This window comes from Pan paniscus, chromosome Y (assembly GCF_029289425.2).
Source record: "Pan paniscus chromosome Y, NHGRI_mPanPan1-v2.0_pri, whole genome shotgun sequence".
Classification (NCBI taxonomy): domain Eukaryota; kingdom Metazoa; phylum Chordata; class Mammalia; order Primates; family Hominidae; genus Pan; species Pan paniscus.
The window spans coordinates 39,040,300-39,064,430 of NC_073273.2; the positions used below are offsets into that span (position 1 = coordinate 39,040,300).

Here is a 24,131-nt window from a genome sequence, read left to right on the forward strand (position 1 = left end):
TAGCATGAGTTCATGTCCTTTGTGGAGACACGGATGAAGCCTGAAGCCATCATTCTCAGCAAACTAACACAGCAACAGAAAACAAACACCGCATTGTTTACACTCCTAAGTGGGAGTTGAACAATGAGAACACATGCACATAGGGAGGGTAACATTACACACCAGGGCCTGTCAAAGGCTGGGGGCAAGGGGAGGCAGAGCATTAGGACAAATACCTAATGCATGCAGGACTTAAAACCTAGATTACGGGTTGATATGTGAGGCAAACCACCATGGCACATGTGTATCTATGTAACAAACCTGCACATTCTGCACATGTATACTAGAACCTAAAGTAAAGGAAAAAAAAAAAAACCCACAACTTTCAACATAATAAATTTCCTTATGACAAATTTAAACATATAAAACAACAAAAAAAATTGTTGTTTTATATGAGTGACTCTATAAATCTTTTGAGCATGTTACATTTCTTAACATATCACATCACATTTTAGTTGTCTCATCTGGCCAGTAGTTGACCATTTTCATTTTGTGAAGAATTTTCCCACACTAACCTGCATGCTTTCAGAACTTCTGTTGAACTGGGGCATATAGACACTGACATTGATGGTATGATCTGAGAAGTAGATCTGTGGCTAACTAAAGGCAGGTCTACTTTTGTAGAGCTCTGTGAGTTCCCCAGCCCCTCTCCATTGACTGTGTGTAATCCACTGTGAGGACTGTTAAGGCTGGTAACACTGTTTATGCTTCTCTGCTCAGTGGATTTAGGAGAAGGTGTTGCTGTGGAAATGGCTGAAGAGGGTGAAGAGGCAACAGAATGATCAGTCTTTGTATGAACAGCTGGGTGAATATTATTCACTTTGTCACAGGTTCCAGTACCCACATTGCCATTGGCTTTTCCAATCAACAAAGCAGAGAGCTGAGGATTGTCTGCAATTAATAAATTTGGTGAATCTCCATGGTTAGGACTGGAAACAGCATCTGCTATCAACTGATGAACATGATTAGAAAGTCCCTTGACATCAGCACAGCCATTAGATGTGTCTCCAGTATGCCTGCTTGTTTCAGGCACCAAGGATCTATTTTTTGAAGGCTTGCTCTCTTTGGTAAACATAATGCCTTGTTGTCCACCTGAGGTAGCAGTATGAGAGGAGAGGTGACTGTCAGCATCCCCCTGTGGTACTGAATTACTAGGCAGAGTGAGATGTTCATTTGACTTCTTAATACCAGTGCTAGTTGCCTGGTGATACTGGGCTGACCCAGTGGAAAACAGAGGTTGTTCTTCATTAGGTCCTGACAAACATGAACTCTGACTTTTATGAAGCCCCTAAAAAAAAAAAAATTGAAATTTAATATCATGGGAGCTGAAATGCATATACAGAAAACTCTTGAGGATTAAAATGTTAAACGCAAAGCCACCATAAATAAACTAAATTTTGTGTAACATAATTGAAGCCAAATCTCAAAATCATTTAAAAGTTCCCATAATCAACAGATTAAAGTGGTTAGTATTTTTAGAGAAAATGATCTAACCTGCCTGCTTAATTTGATTTACTAATATGTGAACAATTTTCTTCACATTAGGCTTTTTAAAGTTTAAATTGTTTAATTCTGACATACATTTTTAGCTGAATAAAAGTGTATCTCAAAATTTAGATGTGGAAAAACAAGTATGGTTATTATACTTAATACATGAAGTATATTTATTACAGGGAATATCATTCACAATAAGCCACAGACTATGCAAAAAAAGTCTCAATAAAACTAAAAGAACTGAAATCATAGAAAGTATGTTTTCTGAAAAAGAATTACATCAAATATCAAAAAGATAAAGTCCTATAAATACCCAAATGTGTGAAAACTAAACAGAAATCTAAATTTCCTATGGGCCAAGTTAAGAAATGACAAAATAAATTAGAGAATTCTTTGAACTTGATAAAAATAAAAGCATACCATATCAAAATTTAGTTTAATGCAATACATAGAAGGTTTTATAGCTTCAAGCACTTAGGTTATCAAAGAATAAAGGTCTAAGATCAAAAAGATAAAATACCAATTTAAGATGTTGTGAAGAGAGTATCAAACCAAAAATAAATACAAGGGAATAAATAACACAGGTAAGAAGGAAAAAAAATTACTGAAATAGAAAACACAAAACCAATGGAAAAAATCTGTTAAAAAATATATACAACTGGTCTTTGAAAGGATGGACATCACTTAAAAAAATCCTTCAGCTAAATATATCACAACAGTATATATAAACTTGGCAAAGTAGAAAGAAAAGAGATTATACCACCAGAGATCCTACAAACAACATTTTAGGAAGAAATTATACTAATCTTAACAAAAATCTTTTCAGGATATACAGCAGGACAGACCTTCACTAAGTCATTTCAGAAAGCCAGTTATACTCTAACACCAGTGAAAGCCAGTAAAATATATCACTGAAAAAAACATCTCCCTTGAATATAGACAACAGGATCCTTAAGAACACATTAGCATGTCAAACCCAGCAATATATAATAATTATGCACCAAGACAAATGAGGATTTATCTCAGAAAGCCAGTAGGTTTGCATGTGAAAATCAAGCAATGTAATACCATGCTATTAGAATAGAGACAAATAACAAAAAGGTGGAGTTACATTTACCTATTTTTAAAACTTACTATAAAATTATAGTGACCAAGGCTGTGTAGAATTGGTGTAAGAAAAACTATATACAGGAGTAGGACAAAAGAGTCTATAAATACATCCACACATAGATTACGAACTAATTGTTGACACAGTTGCCAAGATGGGAAGAATAAGACTTTTATACAAATGATGCTGGAATAATCAAATATCCTTACGCAAAATGGATATTCTCACACAATGTACAAAAATTAACTCAAAATGACTCAATTAAATGTATGAGACAGAGCCATAAAAATTCTATTATAAAATATAATATGATACCAAATAGATTATAACGGGTAATCTCTATAAAGTCAGTTAATTATGTTAATCCTTTTTTTTTTTTTTTTTTTTTGAGATACAGTGTTGCTTTGCTGCTCAGGCTAGAGTGCAGCGGTGTGATCTTGGCTCACTGCAACCTCCACCTGCCAGGTTCAAGTGACCCTTGTGCCTCAGCCTGCCAAGTAGCTGGGACTACAGGCACGTGCCAACTGGCCTGGCTAATTATTTTCTTTTTTTAGTAGAAACGGGGTTTCATGGCTGGGCGTGGTGGCTCATGCCTGTAATCTCAGCCACTTTGGGTGGCTGAGGCAGGCAGATCACCTGAGGTCAGGAGTTTGAGACCAGCCTGGCTAACATGGCGAAAACCTGTCTCTAATAAAAATACAAAAATTAGCTGGGCAAGGTGGTGTGTGCCTGTAGTCCCAGCTACTTGGGAGTCTGAGGCTGGAGAACTGCTTGAACCCAGGAGACAGAGGTTGCAGTGAGCCAAGATCACGCCACTCCACTCCACTCCAGCCTGGGTGACGGAGCAAGACTCTGTTTCAAAAATGGAAAAAAAAAAAAAAAAAAAGAACGGGGTTTCATCATGTTGGCCAGGCTTGTCTCAAACTCCTAACCTCAAGTAATCCACCTGCCTTGGCCTCCCAAAGTGCTGTGATTAAAGACATGAGCCACTGCACCTGGCCATAAATGTTAATCCTATCTACAGAGCACCTTCACAAAACATTGAGTGAAGAAGGAATCAACTATAACCTAATAGTAGTAGTAATGGAAACTTTAAAATCCTCTTGAAGTTGCTGCAAAGTGTGACCCCCCCACTCACGCTCAAGTTAAAAGAGAACATTTACAGCCTGTCTTCTCTTTGTGATCAGTGGACCTTATCTATACTCCCCAACTCCACATTCCTCAAAGTTTATTACAGGCCCAGCAAGTTCCTGCTTACTTCCCTAGCACGGCTGCAGGGTCTTGTGGCTGCAGGGTCACAAGACCAGTAAGTTTAGGCTGCAAGATATGTTTTTCTCAAGATGTAAGAAATGTTGTAATGCTTGATTAACAGCGTTAGCTTCTCACTTCTGTAACTTGCTTCCCGCATCACACAGTTCCTGCCTTTAGATGTTTAAAGGTAGGAAAAACCCTTTGTTTGGGGCTCAGGCTTTTTGGACATATGTCTGGCTGAGCCAGTGATAACCTTAATAGACTGTCCCGAACCTTTTTCGGTCTCTCCAGTCTTTGATTGTCCTGCAACAGTTCTGGGGGCTTTGTCTGGGATTGGAGATGGCAGATTTTCTACCTCCTTTGCCTGTGGGCTAGAGCCCTGGGGTCCTTAGCACCACCAGGAGAGTTTCAGCCCAGAAGGAGAATGGCCCTCCCATGTTCCAGAGACTTCCCCTGACAGCGCAAATGGAACAGGTAGAAAGTGTTGCAGGACAGTCACGGAAGCAGTGCACAGACATCTAAACCGCGCTAAGGATTGGGCCATAAGGCAAGACCTGTCCCATAAGGATGGAAAGGCAGCCAGATTACCTCCCAGGGCGTGATGACTAGTCTGACCCAAGGGGGCTGGGACCATCAGGAGAGGCCCCATTGACCCAGATGAAACTCACGCCCTAACTGATACCAGATGTGGGTGGGGCTCACAAGTTGGTCAGAAAGGAAAACTCAGGAATGCGGGAGGTGTGTGAAAGTGTGTGAAAGAGACGGTCTCGGGAGAAACCAACACAGGGCGTGATGTGGTGAAGCACAGATCTCTTAGCATAGACTGTGTGCTCTGAGGCAAGTGTGAGAAAAACCAGACCTAGGACACTGCATATGGCCCATAGGACCAGTTCCACGGCTGCAGTGAGCTGTGACAGGAATTAAGGTACGCTCCTGGCTAAGCAGTGTCCAAACCTCCCATAACAGGATCTGGACTGGTGGATGCAAAAGTGAAAGCGTGCTGTGAGTGGGGAGTGGGAGGAAAAATGTCAAAGCCTACTCCACTGGAGTGCATGCTGAAAAACTTTAAAAAAGGTTTTAATGGTGATTATAGGTTTAAAGTAACTCCACAGAAACAGAGAACCCTTTGTGAGACAGATTGGCCGTCTTTTAATGTAGGGTGGCCAGCCAAAGGGACAACAGACACGGAAATAATTGGCTGAGTGTTCTGGATAGTCATGGGGCTGGAGAACAGCCTGGGTACCCGGATCAGTTTTCGTATATTAACTCCTGGCTAAGTGTAATTCAAAGTCACACTAAGTGGCTGCAGGCCTGCTTTGGGACCTATTGTAAGACTCTAATGGCCCGGACAAAACCAGGAACCATAGGAAGAGACTGCAAGGCATCAGAAAAAGAAAAGGAGTCACAGGAAAAGCAGAAAAAACCTGTCCTACAGGCCCCAAATGAAAAGTTAGAAAGTCCACACCCCCATGCACCAATTTATCCATCCCTGGCAAAGAGGGCTTAGACAGGAAGGATGCTGCCCTGGCCGCCTCCGGAGATTCAGACTCAGAAGAAAAGCACCCCTCAGACAACACCACACAGAGAGGAACCACAGTCCTTGCCTGAAAAGCCAAGGGAGAAACTCCAGGGGGATGAGGTCGGCCACCTTAGGTCAGGCCATGCCCAAGCAATGCAGACACCCCTTCAAGAAACACAGGGACAAGTTTATTTAACTGCACAGAATGAAGTCCAAGGGGGCGAACAGCTCTTCATTTATCAGCCCTTCTCTACTACTGATCTCTTAAATTGGAGACAACCTACTCCTTCCCATACAAAGAAGCCTCAGGCTCTTATAGATCTAATGCAGTCTATTTTCCTAACTTACAATCCTACCTGGGCTGATTGCAAACTTCTTCTGTCATTATTTAATACAGAAGAGCGCCGTAGTTATACAAGCCGCTCTCCAGTGGCTGGAGAACAATGCGACCGCAGGCACAGGAGATATCAGGCTGTATGCATAAGCACTCCCGATAGAGGCTGACCCAGACTGAGACCCTAACCAGGCTCAAGGGCTACAAAGTTTGCAACAGTATCGAAAGACACTCCTAAATGGAATAAAGGCTGGAGGGGAAAAGGCCACCAATATCAAAAAGGTCTCAGAGGTCCTCCAGAGCCAGATGAAAGTCCAAGTGAATTTTATGAGAGGCTCTGCAAGGCTTAGCAACTTTACACGCCATTTGACCCAGAGGCTTCAGGTAATCAGTGTATGGTTAATGCAGCATTTTTAAGTCAGGCACAAGGAGACATAAAGCAAAAGCTTCAGAAGTTAGGTTTTGAAGGCATGAATATTATCCAGCTTATCCAAGCGGCTACTAAGGTGTTTCTAAATCAGGATGAGGAGGCCAAGAGAAAAGCTAGATGCAGAGCTAAGGAAAAGGTAGACTTGCTGGCGGTGGCCTTAGTTGGAGGAGAAACTAGTTTTGTGAGAGGACATGGCTGTGGTGGAGGACAAGCAAAGCAAAACCAGGAAGCTAAGCCAGGACAAGAGGGCCGACCTAGGCTTGAGAGAGATCAATGTGCGAGATGCAAGCAGATGGTACACTGGAGAATGAATACCCAGAAAGAGAAAAGTATAAAGGCAACAATCAGGGACAAAATGGCTGGCCAGAACCCCCTGCTGACGGTCAAGGGGTTCACAAGTCAGACACGGATTTAATTAGACTGGCAGGAATCAATGATTATGAGAACTGAGACAGACCACGCTCCATTTCATTAGGCCCTGAGGAACCTACGGTCTCAATGGAGGTAGGGGGCCGGAAAATGGACTTTGTAGTCGATACTGGTGTGGAGCATTCGGTAGGAACTCAAGCAGTTGGACCACTGTCTAAAAATTATGTCAATATAAATGGGGCTGCAGGAGTAACAGAAAAGAGGCCTTACTTCAAATCTAAAAGATGTGTGACTGGAGGACAGGAAGTCCAAAATGAATTTTTATATTTGCCAAATAGTCTGGTGCCCTTGTTAGGAAGAGACTTGCTCCAGAAATTGCAAGCACAAATCTCCTTTACCCGAGAAGGGGACATGACTTTAAACCTAGGTCAAAGAAAAGCCATGATAATGACCCTTACCATCCCCACAACAGAGGAATGGAGACTATGAGAGATGCAAAATTTGTAAAGATGGATTTTGCCAGTGGGAAAATGAGGCAATGTATAAGGAATTATTTCTCAGGCTGCCAGGGGTGTGGGCAGAAGATAATCCCCAGAGCTAGCCATAAATCAGGACCCCACAGTGGTGGAACTGCTGCGGGACACCAGTGCGAATCGGTCAGCATCCCATCCTAGCAAAGCCACCCATGGGATTACAAAGGATACAGTTCAGCTCCTTAAATCTGGATAATAGAAAGATGTGCCTCTTCTTGAAACACTCCATTACTACTGGTATTAAAGCCCTCTGGAGATTACCAGACGGTACGGGATTTGCAGGCCATATATAAACTGGCAGCTACATCACATGCCATTGTGCTCAACCCATACACACTGCTTGGGCGAATTCCTGCTGACACTGCTTGGTTTACGTGCTCAGATATAAAGGATGAATTCTTCTGCATCTGACTAGCTCCTGAAAGCCAGGGCATCTTTGCATTTGAGTGGGGCTCATCACAGTATACTTGGACCAAACTCTCCCAAGGATTTTAAAACTCCCCAACCATTTTTGAAGACACACTTGTCTCAGACCTGAAGGCTTTCATGCCACGAAGTGGCCGCTGTGTCCTGTTGCAGTACATAGATGATTTATGCACCTACAAAACAGTGCTTTCAAGGTACAGAAAAGCCTCCTTGATGTTCTGTGGGAGGCTGGCTATAAGGTCTCTAAGGAAAAGGCACAAATCTGTGGCCAAAAAGCAAGGTATCTTGGCTTTAACCTCTCTCAAGGACAGCTTGAGTGTGGACGTGGGCGAAAAGAGACTGTTTGTGGCATTCCTTGACCTGACGCTAGACAAGTGTGGAAGTTTAAACGGGCAGCTGGTTTCTGTTGCATTTGGATTCCATATTACTTGCTCTTAGCAAAACCGCTGTATGAGGCTACCAAAGTGGCGGAAAAGAACCCCTCCTGTGGAGAAAAGAGCAGGACATGGCCTTCAAGGAAATCAAGAAGGCTTTGATCCACGCCCTGGCATTAGGACTGCCAGACATGACAAAGCCTTTTTACGTGTATATCTATGAAAGAAAAGGAATATCTATAGGAGTCTTGGTACAAACACTAGGGTCATGGTATTGGCCCATGGCATGTTTGTCCAAGCGACTAGACTTGGTGGCTATGGGATGGCCTCCCTGTTTCAAGGCAGTGGCAGCCACTGCCCTGTTAGCAGAAGATGCTAACAAGCTCACATTTGGACAGAGGTTGATAATTCAGGTGCCCCATACGATCGTCACCCTGATGGGGCAGAGGGGGCATGGCTGGCTTTCTAACCCTAGGATGTTAAGATATCAAGAACTTTTGTGTGAAAACCCCTACATAACCTTGGTGACTCTGAATACTCTAGATCCACGCACACTGCTGCCAAAAGAATGGGCAGAGCACAGAAAGCCCCCGTTGTGTTGCCCAGGGTATCACTGTTGTGTGGAAATGGTAGATGAGGTTTTCTCAAGCCGAAAAGACTTAAAGGACCAGCCCTTAAAAAATCCAGATGTGGAATACTTTACTGATATGATACTTCAGATATGAAGCAGCTTCAGATATGAAGCAGATATGATACTTCAGATATGAAGTAGCTTCATATCTGAAGGTGTCAGAAGGGCTAGATATACGGTGAGGCATTGAATCTAGTGGCTAAAGCCTGCCCTCTGCTGGTCGGAACTTCAGCCCAAAGAGTTGAGCTAACAGCCCTCACTAGAGCATCGCTCGTGGCCAAAGGAAAGTCAGTAAACATCTATACTGACCCAAGGTATGCTTTTGCCATTTTGCATTCCCATGGAGCCATATGTAAGGAAAGAGGATTATTAACTACTGAAGGAAAGGAAGTCAAAAATAAAAAGGAAATAGAGCTGCTCTTAGAAGCTGCTCTGAAAGAGCTCCAAAAGACGTAGCAGTCATCCATTGCAAAGGGCATCAAATGGCAGGAGGTGATGAGGCTAGAGGAAACAGGAAGGCAGACAGAGAAGCCAAAAGAGTTGCAATGATGGAGGTAACTAAGAAGGAAGGGCAAACCCTTACCATGCCCTTACTAGAGCTTCCCCTTACAGAACCCGCTAACTACTCCTCTAATGAAAAGACCTGGTTTGAGCAGGAGAGTGGAAGTTAACAGAAAGAAGGTTGGTGAAAGTTCTCAGATGGGAGGCTTGCCATCCCAGAAGCAATAGCCACCCAGTTCATAAAGCAGTTTCATCAAGGAACACATATGGGAAAAACCGCATTAGAGACTCTTGTTGGATGGCATTTCTATGTGCTGCGCCTAACTGCCATCACTTGAGCCATTTGTGAGCAATGTTGAACTTGTACCCAAAATAATCCATGGCAGGGGCCAACATGGCCCCCAGGGATTCAAGAAACTGGACTACACCCTGTGAAAACCTGCCTGTGGACTTTATCGAGCTGCCTCAAGCTGGAGGCTGCCGGTACATGCTAGTGTTTGTCTGCACTTTCTCAAGATGGGTCAAGGCATTTCCCACCAGGACAGAGAAAGCTCGGGAAGTAACCAGGATCTTACTAAAGGACATTATTCCTAGATTTGGACTGCCTCTAACTTTAGAATCAGACAATGGCCCAGCATTTGTGGCAGATAGTACAACAACTAACACAGATGTTAAAAATCAAATGGAATCTGCATACAGCTTATTGCCCACCGAGTTCTGTAAAAGTTGAAAGAATGAAGGAGACACTCAAACAGCTGTTAAAGAAGTTTTGCCAGGAAACTTATCTAAGGTGAAATCAGGAGCTGCCCATGGTCCTTCTGTGAGTCAGGGGCACCCTACTAAATTAACTGGGTATTCACCCTATGAGATGGTGTTTGGCTCACCACCCACAATCATAACTCAGATAAAAGGGGATTTAAAAGAAATTGGGGGATTAACCTTAAGAAGGCAAATGCAAGCCTTAGGTGAGGCCATGCAGGAAATACAAAGGTGGGTAAGAGAAAGAATACCTGTTAGTCTCATAGATGCAGTACATCCCTTCCAACCTGGACACTCTGTCTGGGTCAAACAATGGAACCCAACCACGTTAGGGCCTTTATGGGATGGTCCCCATATTGTGATCTTGTCTACCCCCACTGCTGTTAGTTGCAGGTATCGCACCTTGGGTTCATCACAGCCAGCTGAAACCAGCAGCGACCACAACTCAGGACTCGCGGCCAGTCAACAAAACCCAGACTACCCAAAACAGTTGATCCTGCGGCAAAACTATGCCACTGCTGACAAGGACAACTGCCCTGCTCTGACCATACCGGAGGCTGGTCAGTCCAAGCACGGCTGAACCTTAGGGAAACATTGAGCCCTGCTCTCGTCAGACAACTGGAAGCTGACTAGTCTATGCATGGCTGAAGCCTGAGGAAGTCAATAATAGATAAGTAAATGTGGACTGAATTTACAAGCATAATTAAACTCTTGTACTGATTATTTTACTGTCATGTTATCTTTGAAAATGCTGCCAAGCTTTTTGCCCAGAAGGGTGCCCATGCACAGTATAAGTTTAATCATATTGGTAATACTGAAGCCACTGACACTTTCACCTATGGTTATAAAAGGGGACCAAGATGACTGTCATCACTGTATGATAGAAGCCTGGTCCAGAAAAGGTATGACTAAAACTATGTTATACCAGACCTACTATGAGTGGACAGGGACTCATACAGGAACTTGTGTCTATAACCAGACTAGTTGGTCTGTGATCGTGGAAACAGGCAGCCCCAAGTATGTAATGACCCAGAGTTCGTGCCCTATGTCTTTTGGTTTGAAGTCCAAACTGGCAAACCCCTAATGCCATCATATATAAACCCCACAGAAATCAGGGTCAGTAAACCTGTAAACAAAAAAGAAGTATTCCCTCACGCACATAAAGGCCCTGTCTCCATACATTTTGATGCCTGCCAAGCTTCACATCTCAGTAAACTAAATACTATTGGGACCATCTGTAAAAATCTAGGACAAGAAAGAGTCAGCAGCAGAGCTACCAAGGCCGTAACAGGAGAATCCAAAAAGCAGTGCCCTGATTGTGATAATCAGTGGACCACACATGAATTTATCAGCACCTATACACAGGAAGGGTTGCTCTGTTTGCCAGCCAAGAGGTGAAGATAGGGTGCACAACTGGAACTTGCAACCCACTCAATCTGACAATACTAAAGCCAAATATGCCTTTCTGGACTAAAGGGCCTAAAGGGCTACTAATCTTTGATCAGGCAAGAGCTCTCCTAGGACTTGGTATTCCTCTGGTCATTACCAGGAAAACCCAAAGGACTCAAGTTCAAGTTAGCCCAATGCAACACTTTAGGTTTTATACATCTTTCAATGAACACTTTAATCCTGAAGTATCAAAAAATCAAATTCCTCCTATATCAGCTGAAAACCTGTTTGCCCAGCTAGCCGAAAGTACTGCTAACAATTTAAGAGTTACTGTATGTTATATATGTGGAGGTACCAATTTGGGAAATCAGTGACCCTAGGGAGCCTAAGAATTGATGCCACAAGAAAATTTTACCTTACCTGAATTTGTTACAAATTCAATGCAAATCCAAGTGTTTGGCTGTTAAGGAACCCCATCACTGGAAAATACTGCATCACCCACTGGGACAAGGCCTTTCAGAACCAGGGAGGGGCAATGACTTGCCTAGGTCAACAATATCTTGAAGAATCCGAAAACAGAATACAATGGGAAGCTTTATAGACAATTCCTCTGTGTCAGACTTTAATCCCTTTTGCAGTTCCCAACACTATATCAATCATGTTACCACCGTAATAAGTGGATGCCTACTTATTCCTTGTCTCCTGCCACTTCTCATCAGAAGCATCCAATCCACCGCAGAAGCAACGGTACACAGACATACCATCACCTGAATAATGGCTCCACAAAAGTACTAACCGGTATCCCAAGATAAGTATGTACCCACTCAAGAAGAAATAGCTAATTGTGGTGCACTTTACTAATCTACATTTGTGTGGGACACCAAAGGGGGGAAATGAAGAAGGAATTAATGAAATCAACTATAACCTATTAGTAGTAGTAGCAGAAATTTTAAAATCCTCTTAAAAGTTGCTGGAAAATGTGACGTCCCACCCCTCAACTTACACTCAAGTTAAAAGAGAACATTTACAGCCTGTCTTCTCTTTGTGATCAGTGCACCTTATCTATACTCCCCAACTCCACATTCCTCAAAGTTTATTACAGGCTCAGCAAGTTCCTGCTTACCTCCCTAGCACGGCTTCAGGGTCAGAAGACTGGTAAGTTTAGGATGCAAGACATGTTTTTCTCAAGACGTAAGAAATGTCGTAATGCTTAACTGCCTTTGTTTCTCACTTCTGTAACTTGCTTCCCACCTCATGTAGTTCTCGCTTTTTAGATGTTTAAAAGTAGGAGGGCCGGGTACGGTGGCTCATGTCTGTAATCCCAGCACTTTGGGAGGCTGAGGCAGGTGGGTCACGAGGTCAGGAGATTGAGACCATCCTGGCTAAGATGATGAAACCCTGACTCTACTAGAAATATAAAAAAATCAGCTGGGCATGGTGGCAGGCGCCTGTAGTCCCAGCTACTTGGGAGGCTGAGGCAGGAGAATGGCAAGAACCCGGGAGGCGGAGTTCGCAGTGAGCCAAGATCGTGCCACTGCCCCACAGCAGCCTGGATGACAGAGCAAGACTCTGTCTCAAAAAAAAAAGTAGGAAAAGCCCTATGTTCGGGACTCAGATTTTCTAGACGTATGTCCAGCTGAGCCGGTGATCACCTTAATAAACCCTCCTGAACCTTTTTCGGTCTCTCCAGTCTTTGTCCCGCAACATTTCCTGCAATAAAATAACTGAGCTTCCTACCCTACCAATTCTGACACATAAAATTAACCATTTCAAAATAAATTTGTAAGGCAAGTTTTAAGTTTAATCTTCAAATACTTTCAGGAAGGACAGTCTCTGTTTTAGACTGAATGGTAGCTTTTTTTTCCTTGTAGCCATTTTTATTGAGTACCCAGTTCGGCCACATCTAACTTTTTCAGGCTCAAGGGATAAAACAGAATAGAAACAGCCTAATTCCCTATTTTACCCAGCTGATTAAATAAAAAGTGAAGGAAATAATTTAGAATATATAATATTAGATGATGTTTTGATACGGACCTTACAGAAAAATTTATGAGAGAAGAGGGCAGAGAATGCTGGAGACAAAAGGAAAGAGTTACATTATGAACAGAAAGATAATAAAAAGCTGATATCCTTGAGATTGTGATATTTGATGAAACTCCTGGAGGAGGATCTGAGAGAATAATGAAGATACAGTCAGCCCTTTGTATCTATGGGTTCCCACATGGGTGAATTTATCCAACCATTAATCAAAACTATAAGGAAAAAATATATAATAATACAACAATACAAATAATACTTATTTTTAAAAGAGTATAACTTATTTTGAGGAGCTAACTTTTGTACGATAATCAGGACACAGCTATAAGAGAAATCAAGAGGAAATCAAAAGGAAAAGCTGGTAGATTGTACAAACTGCCTGTATCACACAAATTTCTTATTTTCCTCACTCAATTCCTACTGATCAAAAACAAAAGAAAACTGAAATGTTAGTCCAGCATTGTTCAACCTTCATTTTAGAAGGGTTATTAACAGGATATATTCCCTAACTTTGAAAACACAATGTCCAGTGAAAGAATGAAGACACTAAAGGTCACATACTATATTATTCCATGTGTATAAACTGTCTGTAATATGTTAATCCATACACATAGAAAACAGATTGGTGGTAAGTTATCCAGGGTTAAGAGAAGGGAAGTGACTGGTTAACTTATTGCTGCCACCCACATTGAACACACAGGCAGACAGATTCACATCTTACCATAGTATCACAACTTACCAGAGCCAACGGCAGTGAACAGAAACTGCTGCTGGAACCACTAAGAGAAAAACCTAAACTGTAAGTTAAGAATTGATGGATGCTCAGTTTTTGAGAGTTAGAAGCTTCAGGGAGGCCAAGCCTTAGGGAATCTCCATATTTTTATAAGTTTTACCTCCAGAAGCCCTAATAGGATCTTACAGTAAAGACTAGAGGCCGGGCGCGGTGGCTCACGCCTGTAATCCCAGCACTTTGGGAGGCCGAGGCGGGCGGATCACGAGGTCAGGAGATCGAGACCATCCTGGCTAACACGGTGAAACCCCGTCTCTACTAAAAATACAAAAAAAATTAGCCGGGCGTGGTAGCGGGCGCCTGTAGTCCCAGCTACTCGGGAGGCTGAGGCAGGAGAATGGCGTGAACCCGGGAGGCGGAGCTTGCAGTGAGCCGAGATCGCGCCACTGCACTCCAGCCTGGGCGACAGAGCGAGACTCCGTCTCAAAAAAAAAAAAAAAAAAAAAGACTAGAAAACACACCTCTACACCTTCTAACAGGAAAAGAGGCAAAGTAAACATTCTGAAATGTTTCCTGAGCATCCGTTCTTAAAAAGGCATGACTCAGGGAAATTACTGTATTATTTGGCCACAGCCTAACACAGCTAGGGTTTTATTATAACCTAAACAACATGACAGACAGAAAATACTCAATGCCAAGCCTCTCTAGCCTTCCTGCTTGTTTAATGGGGAATAAAAAGCTGACCAGCACTTGTGAAGGAATCAGCCAAAAGGTAAAGTCTCATTAAAAGACAGGCAACTAATACAGAACACTTCCTTCCCACACACTTTATCACCTCATCACACTTTATCATATCAACAGAACACTTGCAAAATATGAGGGAATACAACTGAAAGCATAATCCCACCCCCAAGTATCAATCCCTTATTCTGTAACCTGGCTGCTGCCTCCTTTGTCTGTGGTAAGGCAGCTGGCAGGTTTACTAAAACCTTGCCTGAACTTGGGTCTTGCTCTCTCTCTTTTGTTTTTTCTCTCAGCTGACCTCACAGAAACCAACCACAGACCCAGAAAACTTAGGAGAATATCCAACAATATAAATAACAAAAAATACTACAATACACATCTATATGTAAACTGTAAAAAAGCAAAGGCAATGAAAAAAATTCTGAGAAAAATTAAAAAACGAAAAAAACACCCCAGCTTAAGTTAAGAATTACATCTGACTTCTCTTGCGAACATATGCACTAAAGGAGTGAATATTTGTGCCCACCCTTACCGCCCAATTCCTATTTTGAAACTGAATCACCAAGGTGAAATTATTAGGAGACTGGGTTTTTGGGAGGGGATAAGGTCATAAGGTGTACAGCCCTCATGAGTGAGATTAGTGTTCTTACAAAAGAGGCCTGAGAGAGACTCCTTGCCCATTTCACCATGTGAGGACACAGCAAGAAAGTAACATAGATGAACCATCTCACAAGACACCAAGTAGGCTAGCTCTTGATCTTGGACTTCTCAATCTCCAAAACTGTGAGAAATTTCTCTTTGTTATAAATCACCTAGTCCATAGTATTTTGTTATAGTGTTCTGAATGAACTAAGACTCCGTGCGAAAGAGAGACTAGACAGAAATGTTTAAAGTATTGAAACAAAAACCCAAACTGGAATTTCAGCAAAATTACCATTCAAAAACCAGGGAAAAAATTTTCTCAGACAAACAAAAACTTGGAGAGACTTCTGTAACTAGAACACATGGCTAATAGGAGAAACCATGAGAGACGAGGAAAGGAATGGGAGCTTTTTTACTTTTTGTGTAATTTTTCCTATATACCGAACACAGCTCTAAAAAATAAAGTATATTAGTCAATAAAAATAAACAAAGTTTCAAGAAATTTATATCTGTATATAAAAAGAAATTTATATCTGTATATAAAACCTTAATAGCTCTACTGTGCCATCAGATAAAGCAGGTCCTTCAGTGAGGCCTCACTTTCATTCTACTAAGGGAGGAAACCACCCCTCATATTGTCTTATGCCCAATTTCTCCCTCCAAAGAAAGAAGAAGTAAAAACGCAGAAATGAAATCCACAGGCAGACAGCCCGCACCCTGGGCCTAATTAAAGAGCGACCCCTGACCTAACTGGTTATGTTATCTATAGATTCCAGACATTGTATGGAAAAGCATTGTGAAAATCCCTGTCCTGTTCTGTTCCATTCTGATTACTGGCGCATGCAGCCCCGTCATGTACCGCTGCTTGCTCAATCGATCACGACCCTCTCACGTGGACCCTCTTAAAGTTGTGAGCCCTTAAAAGGGACAGGAATTGCTCACTTGGAGAGCTCGGTTGTTGGAGACATGAGTCTTGCCTAAGCTCTCAGCCAAATAAAGCCCTTCCTTCTTTAACTTGGGTGTCTGAGGGTTTTGTCTGTGGCTTGTCTTGCTACACTACCTCTTCATAAGCTATTCTCCAGCCACTCCTTAACCTGCCCTTTCTCCTTCCAAATTCCTTCAGTTGTCTGGGTCTCTAATGTGCTGGCCCTCCCAAGGCACTTGCTCATGTCACATTGTATTACAATTCATGGTAATTTAAATTCTGCTAGTCCTTTCCTTCCACTAGAATAAATACTGAACAGCTTGCATGGTAGCGGTGTTCTCCAGGGAATATGTGCAAATATTACTTGAAGATACTTTCTAAAACATGTCATTATGTCTTATTGAAATAGCAATGAGATTTGGTGTAACTGTAAAGTAATAATTGTTTTTTCCCTTTTCCTCTGATTTCCATACTACCTAATGTAATTTATCTGTACACTAGCTTTAACTACAACAGTCCCTCATATTCGTAGGGGATATATTCCTAGACCCTCATTGGATGCCTCAAACTGTCAATAGTCCTGAATTCTCAATATTTTTTTTTTGATCTGATAACTGAGGGACAGCAACTAAGTGAATAAAGGGTAGGTAACGTGTACAGTGTTGATATGCTGAACAAAGAGATGATTCACATCCTGGTCAAATGGAGTGGAACAGGACAAGATTTCACGACACTACTCAGAATGGCATGCAATTTAAAATGTATGTACTGTTTATTTCTGGAACTTTCCATTTAACAGTTGCCCCCAGGTAACTGAAACCACAAAGAAAGCAGTATCGTGAATTTATAATACTGTAAATAAACTTACATGCACAGACTAAATTACCACGTAGTCCAGACATACCTCATTTTATTGTGCTTTGCTTTACTGAACTTCAAAGACACTATGTTTACTACAAATTGAAGGTATGTGGCAACCGTGGATATCAAGCAAGCAAGTCCATCTGTACCACTTTTCCAACATAATGTGTTCACTTTGCATCTCTGTAACTCTCTCAATTGTTTGAAACTTTTTCATATTGTATCACGGATTTGTAATCAGGGATCTTTGATGTTACCATCGTCATGGTTTGAGGGCACCACAGATAGGGCAGCACACTAAATTAACAAATGTTCTGTGTTCTGACTGCTCCGCCATCTAGTCCTTCTATTTTTTTCCCTCTCTTCAGACCTCCATATTCCTGTCACAAAAATATTAAATTAGGCCACCTAATAAACCCTACAATGGCCTCCAAGCATTTGAATGAAAGGAAGCATTGCATATCTCTCACCTGAGATTTGTGGATTAACTCATAACTTTGAAAGAAGTTCTACTAGGGATTTTTTTTTAATTTTTTGAAACAGGGTCTCACTCTGTCACTTAGGCTGGAGTGCAGTGGTGCAACCTCAGCTTACTGCAGCCTTGTCCTCCTGTGCTCAAGCAACCCTCTCACCTCAGCCTCCCAAGTGTCTGGGAATGCAGGCACATGACACCATGCCCTGCTAATTTTTGTAGTTTTCGTACAGATGGGGTCTTGGTATGTTTTCCAGGCTGGTCTCCAACTCCTGGGCTCAAGCAATCCTCCTGCCTTGGCCTCCCACAGTCTTGTAATTAAAGGCCTGAGCCACTGTACCAAGCCACATCTCTCCCTTTAAATCCAAAGCTAGAACAATTAAAGTTAGTGAGGAAGGCATGTCCAAAGCCAAGGCAGTCACAAAACTAGCCCTCTTGTACCAGTTAGCTGAGTTGTGAAGGCCAAGGAAAGTAAAACTGTTACTCCCATGGACATACAAATGTTAAGAAAGCAAAACAACCTTATTGATCATATAAAGAAAGTTTTAGTGGTCTAGATAAAGGCTGTCTCATCACTGACAATATTCCCTCAAGCCAAAGCCTAATCCAGAAAAAGGGTGTAAACCCCTCCTTCAAATTTATGAATGCTGACCGTGGTAAGGAAGCTGCAGAAGAAAAGTCTGAAGCCAGTAGAAGTTGGTTTATGAGGGAGAAGGAAAGAAGTCATCTCCATAATATAAGTAAGTGCAAGGTAAAGCAGCAAGTTATCCAGAAGACCTAGCTAGTATCATTGATGAAGGTGGCTACACTAAACAATACATTTTCAATGAAGATTACAGTGGAACAAGATGTGATTTAGGTCTTTTCTAACTAGAGAGAAGTTAACACCTGGTTTCAAGGCCTCAAAAGACAAGCTGACACCTTTGTTAGGAACTAATAAGGCTGGTGACTATAAGCTGAAGGCAATGCTCATTTATCATTCTGAAAATCCCACAGCCCTAAAGAGGTATGCTAAATCCACTCTGCCTGTGCTTTATAAATGGGATAACAAAGCCTCTGTGATAGCCCAACTGTTGACAGCATGGTTTACTGAATACTTTAAAGTCTATATGGATAGCTACTACTCAGAAAAAGAGATTCCTGTCAATATACTATTCCTCATTAAATATGCATTTGGTCATTCAAGAGCTCTGACAGACGTAAAAAGAGATTAAATTTGTCTTCATGCCTAACACAGTATCTATTCTGCGGCTCATGGATCAAGAAGTAATTTTGACTTTAAGTCTTATTATTTAAGAAATACATTTCATTCATAAGTCTATATATAACTAACACAGACAGCAATTCCTCTAATAAAGCAAAGGAAAGGGAAAACTTTCTGAAAAGGATTCAGTCATTCAACATGTCATTAAGGACATTCATGATTCATGGGAGGAGGTCAAAATGAATGTGGAAGAAGTTGATTCCAATCCTCATGGATGACTTTGAGGTGTTCAAGACTTCAGTTGAGGAAGGAACTACAGATGTAGAAATGGCAAGACAGTTTGATAGGTGGAGCCTGAAGAAGTGACTGAATTGCTGCAAGTGCACAACAAATTTTGAATTGCTGTTTCAGGGATGAGAAAAGAAAGTGGTTTTCTGAGAGGAAATCCACTCCTGGGGAAATGCTGTGAACACTAACTACTGTGATACAAACAAACAATTTGGAATATTACATAAATTTATTTGATAAAGGCAGTGGCAAAGTTCAAGAGGATTGACTCTAACTTTGAAAGAAGTTATATCATTGGGAAAACATCAAATAGCATGGCATCCTACAAAGAAATCTTTCAAGAAATAAAGAGTTTGTTGGGCACGGTGGCTCATGCCTGTAATCCCAGCACTTTCGGAGGCCGAGGTGGGCACTTCACTTGAGATCAGGAGTTTCAGACCAGCCTGACAAACATGGTGAAATCCCATCTCCACTAAAATTACAAAAATTAGCTAGGAGTGGTGGCATGCGTGTAGTCTCAGCTACTTTGGAGGCTGAGGCAGGAGAATCATTTGAACCTAGAAGGCAGAGGTTACAGTGAGTCAAGATAGCCCCATTGCACAGGGTGGGCAACAGAGTGAAACTCTGTCTCAAAAAAAAAGGGAGGCAGGGAAGGAGAGAGGGAGGAAAGGAAGAGAAGGAGCAAGGAAGGAAGGAAAGAGGGAAGGAAGGGAGGGAAGATCACAGTAGCAAATATCATTGTTGTCTTAAGGGGTCACAGCCACTTCATCAGCAAACACCATCCTGATCAATGAGCAGTCATCACCATAGAGGCAAGACCGTCTACCACCAAAAAAATTATGACTTGCTTAATGATTACACACTTTCTTTTTTAAGTGATAAAATATTTTCAAATTAAGATGTATATGTTGTTTGCTTACACAAATTATAATTGCAAACTGACATAATATGGTGTAAACATAACTTTTATATGCACTAAAAAATAAAACTAAATTAGTGTGATTGGCTTTATTATGATACTCACTTTATTGCAGTTGTCTTGTGTGAAACCTGTAAGATGTCCAAGGTAGGCCTGTAATGATCCTGGTATCACTTAAAAGTTTTATACTCTTATCAATCACTTAAATTACTTTTTAAAGACAAAGCCATTCTTTAAATTTCTATCTTTTTAGAATGTACACAAACTAAATAAAGATAAACTACTATATAAGAGCCAAGAAAGCAGCTAGTCCTTTTTTTACCTGAGTGGAGTTAGATAGCTGTTTTCTCCATGGCTCTTCTGTGCTGCTGTTCAGGTCTGTATGACTATGAGGTAGAGTGTGTGTATTTTGCTGCAGGTAAGGCACATTTCCATTACTTTCACTTCCTGCTATACAATTACTGCCTAGCAAGATAGTGTCTGTACTTCCTAGAATTTTTGATGTGCCACAAGGAATACAGCCTGCAGAAAAAGCTCCATTGGACAGAAGTTTTTCAACACAAGCAGGGCGAACTCCAGGCTGAGAGACGCTAGATACTCTGGTCAGAGCAGCATGTGGTTGTCGATTAGAGACAGAGTTTGTAGGCAGTGATGAATCAGCTATGGCTCCATTATGAATTCCAGTAGTTCGTACCTGAGCAACTTCTTTGTGTCTCATCTTCAAAAACAAAAAAGAAAAACTGCGGTGTAACTTTGAAAATGTGTAGTTCATACATCTTTAATTTCATATAACATTTCATGTCTCTAAAAAAACATATAGACAATAGATTCACTTTAATATATAATTCCTATAAAAAGAAGAAAGGTGTTTCAGTATGTAAAGAAATCGGCCTTTATTAACAGCTCAAGGGCAAAATAAAGCTGCTAAAGATTATAAATAATGATTCAAAAACTTACAGGCCATTTTTCCTTCATGAAACAGAAGATTTCAAATTTCCATTCAATTTACATTCTTGTCAAATCCTTCAAATCAATCATTTGGATCTAAGTTAATCTGAGTATATTTCCTTTTTAAAAAATGTGTCCATTACTAACACATATGTAAAACTCAGATATATACATCCCATGAAATATACACAGAAACTATAAATTAGCATTAATATCCTCTAAAATGATACTGTAGTAAAGAAATATTCTCAAACTGTTAATAAATTTTAGAGAAAATAAAAATATTATACATACTTGCTGCATTAAGACAAACTGACTTTCTAACTGTTCCAGCTGATGCTTCTGTGCTGGATTTAAATTATCTCTATTTGCACGCAGTTGTTCCAAGTGCTAGAAAAAGAAAAGAGATTAATATAATCAAAGTTTAATCTAAAATTTAAGACAATATAAGGCAACTCCTCACTAAAAAGACTACACAGAACCTTTGCAGGATGAAAGACAGTGATTCCTAATGAATGTTAAGATAGTGATTCTTTTTTGTTGTTGTTGAGACGGAGTCTCGCTCTGTCGCCCAGGCTAGAGTGTAGTGGTGCAATCTCTGCTCACTGCAACCTCTGCCGCCTGGGATCACGCCATTCTCCTGCCTCAGCCTTCTGAGTAGCTGGGACTACAGGCACGTGCCACCATGCCCGGCTAATTTTTTGTATTTTTAGTGGAGACAGAGTTTCAACGTGTTAGCCAGGATGCTCTCAATCTCCTGACCTTGTGATCCTCCTGCCTTGGCCTCCCAAAGTGCTGGGATTACAGGTGTGAGCCACCACGCCCGGCCCCGATAGTGATTCTTAACCAATGTTACTCAAGCTCAAAATCCTTTAAGAAGTCCGAAAAAGTGGAAAGGGTGGTGCCTCACACCTGTAATCCCAGCATTTAGGGAGGCCGAAGAGGGCAGATCACGAGGTCAGGAGATGGAGACCATCCTGGCCAACATGGTGAAACCCCATCTCTACTAAAAATACAAAAATTAGATGGGTGTAATTGAGCATGCCTGTAATCCCAGCTACTGCGGAGGATGAGGCAAGAGAATCCCTTGAACTCAGGAGGCGGAGGCTGCAGTGAACCAAGATCACATGTCACTGCACTCCAGCCTGGCGACAGAGTGTGACTCTGTCTCCAAAAAAAAAAAAAAAAAAAAAGTCTGAAAAAGGCAGTAAAATCTAAAATTCTGAGGAAAGCTGTTTTGTGTGGTTTTAGTTAAATGTATTATGGGGCAATAAAAGTTCAAAGACAAAGCTATTTAGCTTAAAACATTTAATAATAAAAATGCTTAATGCAACATTATTTGTAACAGAATTACTGAAAAACATGTAAATGCCCAATAGTTGAGATCTGTTTAAATAACAGATTTGCCCCACCCATGCAATCATAAATCAAAGAATAGAGAAGCAAAACACAGACACAGAAAGATCCTCAAGATACATCTTTAACAAAAAAACTAAGATCCTAAAATATTTGTAAAAGTATTTACAAATTTACAAAAATTCTATTTTGAAAAGACAAACTTGGAGATCACACCTGGGCAACAAGAGTGAAACTCCATCTCAAAAAAACAAAAGACAAAACCAAACCAAAAAAAAAGCAACAAGAGAGACTTGGCCAGGTGCAGTGGCTCACACCTGTAATCCGAGCACTTTGGGACACTGAGATAGGCAGATCATTTGAGGTCAGGAGTTCAAGACCAGCCTGACCAACATGGTGAAATCCTGTCTCTACTAAAAATACAAAAAATTTAGCTGGGCATGGTGGCGCATGCCTATAGTAGCAGGTATTCGGTAGGCTGAGGCAGGAGAATGGCCTGAACCCAGGAAGTGGAGACTGCAGTGAGCTGATATCATGCTACAACCTTCCAGCCTGGGCAACAAAGCAAGACTGTCTCAAAAAAAAAAAAAACAATACACAAACACATTTGTTTGTACATGCACAATTTACATCTCTAGAAAAAAACTGTTAACATTGCCTGTGCATGAAAAACTAAAAATAGGTGGCTAGAGGTAGAAACTGGAAGGTGCCTTCACCTTATGTCATCTAAGTTTCCTCTCCTCTCACAAAATGGATTCTGATTCCTATTATCCCGGAAAATGTGGGCTCGTTTTAATTATATTCATATTAATTTAGTTAATCATCATTCAATTTGACACTTAATACCTAAAAAACAACATTTACTGTTTCTACTGCTTTCGAATTGGGGGAAAGATCGTCAAAGAATTCATACCTGTAATTTCTGTGGTGTCAAACACAACGAATAAACTTGCTGTACTGGATGATGTGAAAGACTCTGGCCACCATTCCAGTTATCAGAACCATTCTAAGGAAAATTTAGTGTAAAAGATTAAGAATATTTGCTTAATTTCATACACTTAGAGTTATGACTAGTGAGAACCAAGTGACTAGGAATCGGAATAGGTATATATATGACATCCTTTTAAATCATTAAAAATTATTAAAAATGCACAATTAATTCATAAACTTACACATTTAGAAAAAAAGGACCATATTTAAATTACGTCTCAAAGAGGTAGAAAGGTGGTCTACTACTATCCAACATTCAGTTTATTTCATCGTCAGAAGTGATGGTAAAAACTGTGTTAAAATTGTAAAAGCAAGGAAATGAATAAAATGACGTGATGAACACAAACTTATCCCTACCTTCTATATTTAATGTGATGCAAAGATTATGGAATAGAAATACTGCTTCACTTTCTGATGTCCACAAGCTTAAAATACAGTCCAGGCACAATTTCAGAAGAGTTAGTTTCATTTTTGACTGGGATTTTCCATATCTCTAAAATGTATATATACCTTTGTTGGACTAGATGTTCTTTTCTTCTTGGCAGGACTGGACAGGCCTTCTACTTGGCTAGAAGTAATCATGTGTAGTGACAAGGATTGCTGTAAAATTGGTGTTTGACTGTGGTTTAATACACGTTCAGTATTTGGATCATGAGCTCTATAAGCCTAAGGATCACAGAAGTAAGATAAAAATATGGTTCTACATATTCCTAATTCACTCCTTCAAATTATAAAACTTCATATACTTTTCAACACTATGCGGACATCATTGATGGTAATTATTCAAAATTATAATCAAATGAATCATCAAGGGAGCAATGTGTGTCTTCTTCAGAAAAGTTTCATCTTTTAAACTTA

The 24,131-nt window shown here is 40.9% G+C and overlaps 1 protein-coding gene across 24 annotated transcripts in view; it reads right to left on the minus strand.

The window, feature by feature from the left end:
- UTY (ubiquitously transcribed tetratricopeptide repeat containing, Y-linked) overlaps positions 1-24,131 on the minus strand; it is a 254,423-nt gene that overhangs the window by 103,419 nt on the left and 126,873 nt on the right. For 9 of the 24 annotated variants that reach the window (XM_063602071.1, XM_063602069.1, XM_063602070.1 and 6 more), the window contains 4 exons: positions 23,197-23,289; positions 21,222-21,317; positions 20,302-20,697; positions 555-1,327 (listed from right to left, as the gene is read on the minus strand). In XM_063602071.1, coding sequence (XP_063458141.1) covers positions 555-1,327; positions 20,302-20,697; positions 21,222-21,317; positions 23,197-23,289 — 1,358 coding nt within the window. Of the gene's footprint in view, positions 1-554; positions 1,328-20,084; positions 20,133-20,301; positions 20,698-21,221; positions 21,318-23,196; positions 23,290-23,783; positions 23,940-24,131 lie in introns of all 24 variants that reach the window. The other 15 variants (XM_063602062.1, XM_063602063.1, XM_063602066.1 and 12 more) reach the window with 4 other exon arrangements.